The 12,071-nt window shown below is 33.7% G+C and overlaps 1 protein-coding gene across 1 annotated transcript; it reads right to left on the bottom strand.

The window, feature by feature from the left end:
- Nucleotides 1-8,189: 8,189 nt before the first annotated feature.
- LOC133703151 (indole-3-acetic acid-amido synthetase GH3.6-like) lies at nucleotides 8,190-10,721 on the bottom strand. The gene is made up of 3 exons (XM_062127593.1): nucleotides 10,278-10,721; nucleotides 9,164-10,092; nucleotides 8,190-9,057 (listed from the first exon to the last, which is right to left on the bottom strand). Exons 1-3 carry the CDS (start codon nucleotides 10,598-10,600, stop codon nucleotides 8,474-8,476), a joined length of 1,836 nt encoding a protein of 611 aa, XP_061983577.1. The 5' UTR covers nucleotides 10,601-10,721; the 3' UTR covers nucleotides 8,190-8,473.
- Between the last annotated feature and the right edge of the window lie 1,350 nt (nucleotides 10,722-12,071).

Genomic DNA, 12,071 nt, shown 5'->3' with positions numbered 1-12,071 from the left:
AAAATTATCCCGACATTAATATATATCAAAAAATAGTTAAATTAAATATATAACAAAAATAATCATTTATTTTAAGGCTCAATCTCCTAATAATCTCATTGATTATTGATATTCATGGAACAATACAAGTCTCTAGGTAGGCATCACATAAATATAACAAATTATTCTTATAGAAAAACATCTACATCACCCCACGACCGACTGTTACAACATTACTGTTAATGTCTACATGTTGGGCCCATAACGAGCTGAGAGGCCTTGTAGAAAAGGCCCGACAAGAAAACAATGCAAGTTCTCCCCCACGTGTGGGTGGGGTTTTCTCTAAGGGCCGGTCAACGTGAGCATTCATGATCACACGTGTTCGTGTCTGCTGATGTACGTGTCGTAAACTGTAGTTGGGCCGTCTCCTTCGGCTTTAGGGTTTAGTGAAATGCAACGATTCACGTGGACTTGGCCGATAGAGAGAGGCTTTATTTTGGGTGGTGTGGCTCTAAATTATGCTAATTTTGGCAAATTATTTTCCTTTTTTTTCTTTTTTTTTTGTTCTTGGGGGGTTGGTTTGCCTTATTATTATTATTATTATTATTATTATTATTATTATTATTATCTTGGACCCACTTTGACTCTTAATGCTGTGTAGAGATTAATAATTTGTGGAGATTCTTTTTTTTTTTTGCTTGCAATTGCTTGTTGCTATCCAAGTGACTAAGAGGCAAAGGAGACATTGATTTTCAACACTGGATTTTTGGGAGTTGTAGCGGATTCTCCCAACCCCAAACTATTGACTTTGGATTAAATTATTTAATACCATATATCACAATTATTGTGCCTTTGTAATAAAAATAGGATATATGAATGAACCCTATAATCTGATCTCTCCCTGTAACATGAATTTTGACAAAAAAAAACATTTTATTTTATTTTTAAAAAAAAGAGAAAATTAAAGCTGCTCACATGTATCGATCCCGCACTGGTTTTTTTGTTTTCCAAAGGCATGTTACATTTTTCACTAGAGGCTGGAAAACTCGCTGTCTATCAATCAACTTTTGCCCACTATCAGCATCACTGAAGACAATAATTGGCTACAATCACAGTCAGTGTTGGTTTAGTTGTCTGTAAAAGCAAGAGTTCAATCGATCAGCCCCTCAATGTTTCAATCAAACTTTTCAATCGCTCTCAACCAATCCTCGTTTTTCTTCACCATGTGCTTTCCAGATGGTTAAATCACTAACATGGCAAGTGATAAGCAAAAAAAAAAAAAGTTATGGGCTAGGGGTTAACCCTAATTCATGCATAAAAAGACCTTGCTCCATGCCCCTTTACACTCCATCAAGCTTTGCTTGTCTGAGTTTACTCTCACTTCTCTTTTTTAACACAAATTCAGCCATATAATTGACGCCCTTTGTCATTTATTACACTCCCCTCGCTATTACATGGGAGGGTTGCGTTTGTATTCATCGGTTTTTAAATAAAAAACCAGCTAAACATTTTATTAAGATTTGTTATTGTATAAGGTGTGATTTAGCTCATAGTGGTACTGATATTCTTGATCATGTTTGTTCTGATTGTAACGTAGTGTTTGATGTTGTGTTGTAACCGTAATTTTAAGAAAGAAATTAGCTTTAAATTATTATTTTTATATTTTTTAACCGTTTTGATGTGTTAATTTTAAAAATAAATTTTAACAAAAATTATTTCTACACAATTTTTTTTTGAAAAGTAATATTTATTACATTTTCAAACAGATACTAAATAAAAAAAAACTAATCATGCATATTTAATTTAAATAACAAAGATATAATGAAGACATGTTTGATCATAGGTTGAAATAATTGTTCTATTATATTTGAATGGAAATTATCTTCATTAAAAAATAAACCATCGATATAATTTTTGTAAACTTGAGAGACCAAAATTTCCCCAACATTAATTTAAATATTAATTTGAATTTGAAGGGTTTTTCTCGCTTAATTGTTTTCTTCAAGAACTTGATGGATTTGTCATTAACTAGGGCATTGAACCACGAACTAATTATTAGAATTTAGTTGTTAACACAATGCTAAACATCTCTCTTTCAACATGATTGAAACTAATTTGGATTAATCAACTCAAGATTGATCCTCACCAAGAACACTCTCGATCATATGTGACAAGAAGGTCCTTAATTTTTCTTATTGCTACGTGTCAGTACATGACAAGACAAGATCACATAACTTCCGTGGTACTAACACCATACGAAACCTGCGCTTATTTGTGGGGCCCAGAAGATAACAAACTTAAAAGGACAGCCCCACGTGGATTGCTGTTCTTTGATTGGCACAGCAAGCTGGGCCCATAAAATTTCGGTCAACGCATGAAGTGAGAAACGTGGCAGATATGTGTAATGGTCCCCCACTCGAAGAGAAAGGAACCTCCCACATCCGAATATTATTTTACCGGATTCTTCGCTTCTTCACAAACGTGCAGTACTCACGTAGGTCCCACGAAAAGAAGGGTCTCGATTGAAGCGTCTTACGTGGATTTGTCTAAATTTCTTACATGTCGTCTTCGCCTTTAAGCCTTCGGTCATATTGTTTTTTCCATGTCCTTTTTAGATTCCATTTTAAAAGTTTGTGGATAACCTATTAAATTGGTTTGCAACTTGCTGTAGTTATTTGAATTAATTACAAAAAATGGTGTTCTAAAATTTAAATATAAAATAAAATAATGTTCAAATACATTAATTCTAAGTTTATGAAATAATACAATTTTTTATATATAATTTAAATAATATTTTTGGTTCTCTAAGGTCATAAATCTTTTTTCTATTGCAATTGTACTTATTTTATATATCATAATAATAATAATAATAATAATAATAATAATTATTATTATTATGAGAAAATTTGATAATTTCTTATAAATGAGTTTACTTAACAGTTGATAATCACTTACTTATTAAAAATAAATGATATTTATTTTCTTTTTAAATGTAACAAGGTATTTTTTGAGATGTAATTACTATAATTATATTCATTATAAGAATTTAAAAATGATTAGTTAAATTACATAATGATAAGAAAAAACATCATGATAATAAATAGTTTTTTCGTAGTTTATAACATGAAAGTACTGTAATTATAATATCTTCAAATAACCCTAGAAATTAAGGATTATTGGTTATTATTTTCCTCAACTTCTTATATTTTTATGTTTTATATGTTCACTTTTAATTTTTAAAAAAACAAAAAACTTGATGGATTTAAAAGATTTTATTTTCAGAAAAATAATTTTTTTTATTAACGTGGATGTTCGGGTCAGCTTGTGTATATCTTGACTAATCCCACGGATCTTGAAGTTAACAACCATATAAACCTTTACTGGCTTAAAATTTATAAAACTCAAATTGATAATCTATAGAAAACAAACTCATACATTCCTCAAGTTACATAAAAACAATCTTGATTAATCTTGATTGTATATATCCTTAAATTATTACGTTCGTATCCCTTACACCACACCAACCCAACCATTCAATGTCTAAGTCCTGACTAATCTGTCGAGCATCTTAAACTAAACCTCGAATCAACTATAAATTAATCTACCCTTAAACTAAAAAATCAACAATGATCTTAAAGTCTCACAAAATTATATTAAGAGCAAGCTTACATATAAAAATAATTAGGGTATCTCGTCTTTGTGGCTGTCAGAATTCCCTCCCTTTGATTCATTCTCTTCCTCTCACTGGCAGATGTGCCGAAGATCCTTTTCTTGCAAGTTCACACTGGGATGAATTTGTCACACGAACTTTGGAGTTCGAAGCAATCCTTGAGTCGCATATGTAAGACTTGGGATGCAAATGGGTTTAGGTTCGGGTCGAATCGGGTTGGTACTGTTAGGTTATGAATAACCAATGAATTCGAAAACATGATCCGATTGAGTTTGAGAAATCTATACCCATTTAGATTTTAGGTAGTACATGAATAATAATCTTAAATTCAAGTTTGAATAATTATAAATATTACACAATCAATAGAAAAGCTATAAAAACCTCAAAAACACAAAATTAAAATCTTGTTGTTAAGGCTCCAAAATTATACATTTACCAAGTGTACATGCTCTTCGAATTATTTATGCAACGAAATGGACAGGAGACGCTTTGAAACGGTAGGAAAAGCAGGAGGCTGATGACAAATAGGATAGTGAGTAAATGCATTCGAAAGAAGAATGGAGGTACCATCAATAAGGCATCAATCAAAGAAGAGGAAGAAGAAGAAGAAGAAGAGATAAGATGATAGAACGGGCTTAATTGCACGCTATTCCTTTTTTTTACCTCACAAAGACCGGAATTTCAGGCCAGAATTGAATCCACACTAGCATACAAAAGTGAAATGACAAAAAGAATTGCTATTGCTGACATGCGATGCTTTATGATCCATCCATTCATAAAGCCATTTAATCTTTTGGATTATATTGGGCAACACTGAGTCGTGGGTTGGGTTAATTTAAGTGATTTCAAGTACTTTATGCCTTGATTATATGTATGATTTAGTCCCAACTTCACCATCGATCCTTCCTTCCATTGATGATGTGAGGTATACATGTTTATTAGCCAGCCATGATCAAGTGCTTGAAAGAGCTTTGAGGCTTCTACGTCAGTGAATTGATGCGTAAATTCAAAGGAGGATAGAGTTAACATCAACATGACTTGTATGAAAGGAGGAGTGCGATAAGATGATTTGAACACCATTCATGCCCACTATTATCTTTGCCGTAAATTAAATGGATTTGTAGTGCAGCTTCACAGATTTGCATGTTGTCATGGAGGGCTTCAATTGCATGCTTGCAATTGATGTCCACCAAATGTATGTGGAAACTATTTTATTTACTTATTTTTGCAATGATTTTCACTCCATTATTAAATGATCAAGAATTCAAATAAACAATTTAAATCACTTCATTTTGCTCTCCAAAATGATCTACTTTAAGAGATTTGTGCTAGTTTCTGTTTTTTCTTTTTTCTTTTTTGTCCAATAACAAGAAATAAATTATCTCGCTAGTCAAATAATTTTTGTTTTTTACATTGAACTCTTTACATAATTGAGTTTTAAGTTTTAATTTGTAAAATATTATTTTTTTAAAAATCATCACCGCAAAAACTATTGTAATGTCAAACACACACTACCAATCACCGGTTATAAAGAGGAAATGATTTTGATCTTTTCTTTGCAAACCAAATATTTAATCCTTCATTTTATTTCTATTTTTCAGGTTTTATGATTCTAAATTTTGTCTTGAATACGTTGCATTGTGAATTAAAAAAAACTTTTATTTGTTATTAATTTTCTACATATATTTATTTTGCATGTCATTGCTAAAATGCAATCACTTATTCAAAGTACAAATATTAACAAAAAAATAAAATAAAAGAGGAGATTTTACTGTTTTTCTCCTCATAAAATACGATTCACTTAAATAATATATTTTTTTTTTCAATCTATGTTTTTTTTTTAAAAAAAAATTCAATTCTATCCTTCAATATTATATTTATTGGGTTTGGATTTCATAATTTTCTTCAATTTACTTTTTATGAAGTTATCCTAGTCTCATGAATTAGACTGCAGGTTTGACCAACTAACTCGGTTGAGTCGAATTTTTTTTAATTACATTCTTCAACATTAAATTTATTAGGGATTGAACTTTATAATTTATTTTAATTTGTTTTCTATTAGGTTATCCTGGTGTCATGACCCGGTTTGTGAATTTAACAAATTAACTCGGGTTAACTTGAGTCATACTTTTAGTCCTTTTTTTAATTGGTAATTTTTTTAAAAAAATTACCCTTCAATGTTAGGTTTAATATTGGAAATTGAGTTTTATAATTTGTTTTGATTTGGTTTCTATAAAATTATCATGGTTTTATGACTCGACATACAGATTGACAGATTAACCTATATTGACCCGAATCAATATATTATGTTATTGTCTTATTAAAAAATATCAACTTAAATATTTATTTTGAGTCAGATTATATTTTTACCGGTTATTCAAGTTGTTTTTAGACCCGTAAAATAAAACATGTCACTTTAAATCATTCATTTAATCATTTAAATTTTTGTGTTAAAAAAAATAATCCGATGAATGACCTGTTCATAAGTAAAATGATTTTCTTATATTTGACGTCATCAACACATGAAAGCAATTAAGCAAATCATGGGGTTATTGTATTGAGTAGACAGAGTAAAATTGGTGCTCAAACAAACAAAAAAAAAATCATTAAGGAAATCATGAAGGCTGGCTGACAGACCCACCGTATGAAACCAATACAGCACTTGCACCGCACCGCACCGCACCATACCGTACACACACATACAGGCACAGAGCAAACATGCACCAGAAACAAAAAGATATCACCTTATCTTCAAATAAGTGGCAAGCCTCTGCTTTTGTTCTTTCTTTTTCTAAAAACTGAGGATACGTCTCTGAGATTTGTCTCTTTTTTTTCTGGGGCATTATCTGGCTGCTGACAGGCTGCTATCATCACTATCTGACTGCCCATTCTGAAAAAACAAAAACGATTTTGTTTGTTTTCCCAGACAATCGCAATGGCGAAAGGGAGCAGCCTCTGATCCTACCTTATCTGTCCTGCCACTCCAAAACAAAAGCTCCCTGCCCTATCAACAGTTGCTGTCTTCTGCCCCCCCTGCACGAATTTCAGGCGATTTTCATGGCAATATCAAGGATTGGGTCCAAGTGATGACACACTCATATTGGCCATACTCTACCATATAACAAGTCTTCATAAATCTCTTGCTTTTCTCGGCATTACATGAAATGATGTGTAGACATACACTTTGCTAGCCTGGGCTTGATAAAATAATGCTTGAATGTGGACATGGCAGCTGCATGCAGTTATAGGGTTCTATTATTTTGAAGTGACATATATACTTGCATAGGAAGATCACAAAGAGTCTTTCTGGCAACCATTATCATCATAAACATGCAAATTCAATAGTATTATTCTTGCCGTATACTATCACACTTCATGACATAAACAAATCAGTAATCCATCATGCTTTAGAGTTATTAATTAATGGTTCCCTTGCTACTTTGAATTTCTGAATTTTACATGCCTTTGCAGAAAATTTAGCCCACAGGTTTCCAAAAGAACTCCTCCCAAGTGCAGTGAATGGAAAACACTTCCTGTGTTGAAATTATATTATAGTGAAGGAAATTTTCAAAATATGGTTTTTTATATTAGCATGTCAAAATCATTGAAAAACACTAAAAACATTAATTTGATATTTCTTAAAGGGAAATGTATTTTTGAAATGAAGCAAAAGCAGAAACTATATTCCTCCCAGAGACTCACTATTTGAATCTATGTAAACACCCCTTCCTTGGGGAATCTTTTATGCCAAAGTTAAAATAATTTGATGGGCTGGTAAGAGAATCGATCACATTATTTTAGTGATTAATTATGGAGTGAATGTAGTTTTCATTGACCTTAGAACTCAACTGATATTTACACTCCCTTCCTTCTGAATGGTTTTAGTTTCTATGTCTTTTTCAAAATAAACAGGATATTCAACATAATATTATTGTTTGATATTTGGTAGGATTTTAAACCTTCCACGCAAAAGTCACACCTCCTTCGAAAGAAGTTCCAATTTTTAAATGATGGAGTATAACATTAGAACATCTCATGATTAATTGACTTGTTTTATATTTTGGATAAAAATTACTGGCTTGAATTTGACTTCTCAGTTAGCTCTCACGATAGTGACAGGAGAGTCTAGGTTCGGCTAATGAAGTTGTTTTTCAAACTTAAGTGTCGAGTTCACCTACTTGAGATCGATCCCTGAAATGGTGATCTTCTTTTTAACTGATGTTGTTTGTTCCAGAGTACAAATGGCTACTTGGAGTACCGTTAACTGAGAAGTCAGCGAAGAGGAGAAGTGCCCTAGTTGTTGTGCCAGTCGCTTTGAAAAAAAGTTGGCATAAATGCTACAAGGACAGCATCCTCTTGGACTAACTCAATCACTGTAGCAAAAGCTGGCATGCTTTATCGTAAAAATAGTAGATAAAGATAGGACTGCTTCAACTTCATTCCAAGTGGGTGGATTTCTTGTTTGCCGTTTTAGTACATGCCCTGTGAGGTTTAAGAGGGCAGGATTCCTTGCTCGAATTAAGAATCAATTTCGCATATATAAAATGGAAAAGAACAGCTAAATTAAGTAAAGGAAGGGGGGAAGTGGAAACTTTCCTTGGAACAGGAGGTGTTTTTGTACATTGCTAATCTGAAAGTCCCTAATGCGCATATTAAACAACGGCTAAAAAAAATTCAAGAGAGTACAAAGGAGAAGAAAAGAAAGGGAGAAAAACATTAAGATACGGGTTAACCTAAAATGGGTCCTTAACATTAGCCCTGAAATGGCTTTAAAATTAAACAGCAGTTGGGATCAGAGACAAAGGGTCTTAATTTCCACACCCTTCAATTCTTGTTCCATTGCTTGTGACCAGGGACCCATTTGGGACACTTTGGACTGAAGTAACAAGACACAGCCCTCGAGTTCAAGAGCTCAACAATTGGTGCAAATTTCACACACCTAGGGGTCTTGTATTGGTTGATTGATGCCCCCAAGCTAATGGCATAGTCCATAAGCTTATCAAAAGTCCCTGGCTCAACAATCTTGATCTCAAGTGGCCCAATTGACTTATCAGACACACGTCCTTGGCGATATACACTATTGAGTGACTCTTCAATGGTCAAGCAACAATCCTCAAAGACCGAGGGAGGAATAGGAGTTGACCCATTGAGGCTAAGCTCCCAAAATAACACATAGTGGCCTGGAATGGTAGTGGTATCTGCGTAGCTAGTGTACTCAGCTAGTGTTGCATCAAATGGGATCAAATGGTTCACAGCATTCTTAACTGCACTTTGTAGTTCAACCTCATCGGTCTTGTCTGAATCAATGCTCAAGACTACATTTTTCCGGCATATGAAGCTGAACTGGGGTGCCTTGTTCTTGAACCCTACCACTCTTAGCACATCACCAACCCTATAGCGATAAAGACCTGCAACAAGAGTTTTTTATTTTATTTTATGTATGTAAGACAAACTATGTAATACATCAAGAGAAAAGAAAAAGGGTGAGCATTAATTTTAGATAAATTTAATTACCTGCATAGGTTGTGACTACAAGCTCATATTCTTGGTCAAGCTTGACATCCACAAGATCAACCAGTTCTTGTTGCTCCTTCTCCTTAAGTAATTTAGGCCTGGAAACTGAGTTAATGACCCCATTATTTCTATTAACAGGTAAGAACTCAAAGTAGGCCATGGTGGGAATGAGGGTGTAAGACACTTCACTTGGCTTGCAAATAGGATTAAGATTGACACCAAAGTAGCACTCAGAGGACGCATACATGGTGCAGACTAAAGGCAGCCCATTGCTGTAGTAATCAAGAGTTGGAATATATTGTGACATGGTGCCTGTCACAATAACATCTACATACTTAGTGTTTGGCCACAACCTTGTTATGATTCCTTGCCAGGATTCTTTGCTGCATTCAGCCTCAATAAAATCGGCAAGTTTTGCATCAGGTTTAAGTATTTTCATGACTGCTTCACGTATCGAAGGATCCGTGATTTGGGGGTCAATTATGCCAGTTCTAATGTCATTCACAAGAAACTTCCAATATTTTTCCAAGAAACGGATTGCTCGAATAAAACCAGAGGCGAAAACAGCCCCAACACGGAGGACTTCTTTGTGCTGGCAAAGGCCACAAAGCATTTGGGAATACATGGATTGGTAAGAGTCAGGGCAAAGAATGGTTTCATTTGGGCTTGTGTAATTAGTGTAAGGGTCATAAGGCCTGTCCTTGAAATGGGTGCTTTTGTAGTAACTAGTGAGAACTGGCCTAGCCACAAGTCCACCAGGTGTCTTAGCCTCAGATTTTATGAACAAAAAGTACATTCCTTTGCCTTTTTCAAGGTCAGGAACAAACTGACTCATAACAGGCATCAACAGGCTATATAACAGTGATCTCCTCCCCAGCTCCTCTACAATTGTTGGCATCAACTTTCTCTCCCCTCCTGAGGTCCCAGAGCTGCAAATCAAAACCATGCCAATTTAGCCAAACCAGCAAAAAATTGAATACGAGTCTGCTACAAATTACCGGAAAGAAAGAATTACAGATTTGAACGGCCCACTAAGCCAAACATTAAGAAAAAAAAAAGAGAGCCTTGAATAACTACACAAGGTACTAAAAAGCCAAAACTTGCACACACCCACCTCGTCAAAAACTCTGAAATGGGCTTTGAGCAGAGAATTGGTGAGGCGTCACCGTTGGCAATACGGTTGATATCAGGCTGGATATCCTCATAATTAATCACGGGCATGACTTTCTTGAAAGTCTCACGGTTAGTTTGGCCATTAAGACCATGCCTTTGCAAATACTCAACATGAGCATTGCGAGAAAGAATTTCTTCAAGAACCTTCTTCTGGGCCTCATCAGCGTTTGAGGTCACATCTTCAATGAACTGAAGGGATTTCTTGTTCTTCTCAGCAAGGTTGTAATCAGAGGGTTTCAAAGTGTTTTTTGGTGCCTCAGGCATGATTTTTGAATCTTTGAAAGAGATATACCTCAAAAGTAAGTGTGTGGATGCGTGCTATGTGTGCTTGAGAGAGAAAAAACACAAGAGTCGGAAAAGATGTGTATTGTAGAGAGAAAGTGTGTTGTGGTTGTGTGGGAAAAAAAGGAGTGGAAGTGTGTATATATAGAGGGAAGAGGCGTGAAGGTGCTCTGGTTTTGTTTTCAATTCTTGGGATCGAGAAGTAAACATTTAGTACAAGTGAGGGTATTGTTGTAAATACAAGCTATTTCCCTTTGGATCATTTACCATCCCTGTGTATGCCTGCACGCAAAAGAGTAGAGTTCCCATGCTTTTCTGGGTCAAATAAAGTGCTAGCCTTTCCTTCGGCTTTTTGCTCAATAAAAAATAATATATATTATATTTTATAATTTTATTTAATAATTTATTAGGTTAAGATAATTTTTAAATATAATATTAGAATTTTGATAACTAAGTAATCACGAGTTCCAATCTTATAATTTTTATTTATTTGATAAAAATTAAATACAAAATAGAATAATTCTAGGTAAATTTCAAGTTCAAATAACTTTCATTTTAAGAACATATTAAAAATTAATATAAATTATATCTTGTAACTTTACTTAATAGCTTAAATTTTTATATTAAAATAGTTTTTTAACGATACCTTACATTACACGTATAGCTAAATATCTCATTAGTAGTCTTAATTCTCTTCTTCCATGATAGTTTCTAGGTGCAAGAAATGTTTTCTTTATATACTAATTTTACTTTGATAATTTCTCAAAAAAAAAAAAAAAAAACACTTTGAGATTCAATCAAGAATGAGAAGGATCCTATACTGGTTCTAGATTTTTATTTAATAGTAAACTTAACCAATGGGATGATTGTATGTAAAAAAAAATTTATATCAACAAGATGGTTAAATAAGATCATCTAAATTACATATTTTATTATTTCACAAATATTTCATGAATATAATGTTATAAGATCTGGCCTAGCCTGATCATCTATACCAAAAATAAGTTTTAAAATTTTAAAATAATATTTTTTTCATATATATATATATATATATATATATTTAAATAAGTTAATTTTTTTAGAAAGGTAATGCCTGAGGTGAGTGTGCTGTGCATACCGTACACGAAAAACCGGGAACCGTTTAGAATGTACCCTCTCAAGGTGTTTGTAGACAGTAAAAGGGAGCAATTTTGACCGGCAACATCCGGTTTTACACTATGGGTTTGACCGGCAGTTCCCTTTAAGACCGCAGTAGTTCCACCGGTTACAGGCGTGCTTGTACCACGGGTGTCCTCCAAAATACCGGCAGTCCTCACTTCCATTTCCCGGGTAACAAAAGAACGGCGTTTAATAAACCAATTTAGCGCGATATTTTGAAGTCAAATAAGGAGATAGAGAGATGTGTGTATTTGGGTACGGTAAAATAATTGACAATTTTCAGCTGGTTGCCTTA

Source organism: Populus nigra, chromosome 9 (assembly GCF_951802175.1).
Source record: "Populus nigra chromosome 9, ddPopNigr1.1, whole genome shotgun sequence".
In the NCBI taxonomy this organism is placed as follows: Eukaryota; Viridiplantae; Streptophyta; class Magnoliopsida; order Malpighiales; family Salicaceae; genus Populus; species Populus nigra.
Note: the sequence above shows the minus strand (reverse complement) of the source record. Positions and strands in the feature narration are given on the sequence as shown.

Coding starts and splice junctions, on each gene's coding strand:
- LOC133703151 (XM_062127593.1), bottom strand. CDS start 10,600: ATGCCTGAGGCACCAAAAAACACTTTGAAACCCTCTGATTACAACCTT. Junction 10,093..10,277: donor ATTTCAGAGTTTTTGACGAG/GTGGGTGTGTGC, acceptor TTTGATTTGCAG/CTCTGGGACCTCAGGAGGGG. Junction 9,058..9,163: donor TGTAGTCACAACCTATGCAG/GTAATTAAATTT, acceptor CTCTTGTTGCAG/GTCTTTATCGCTATAGGGTT.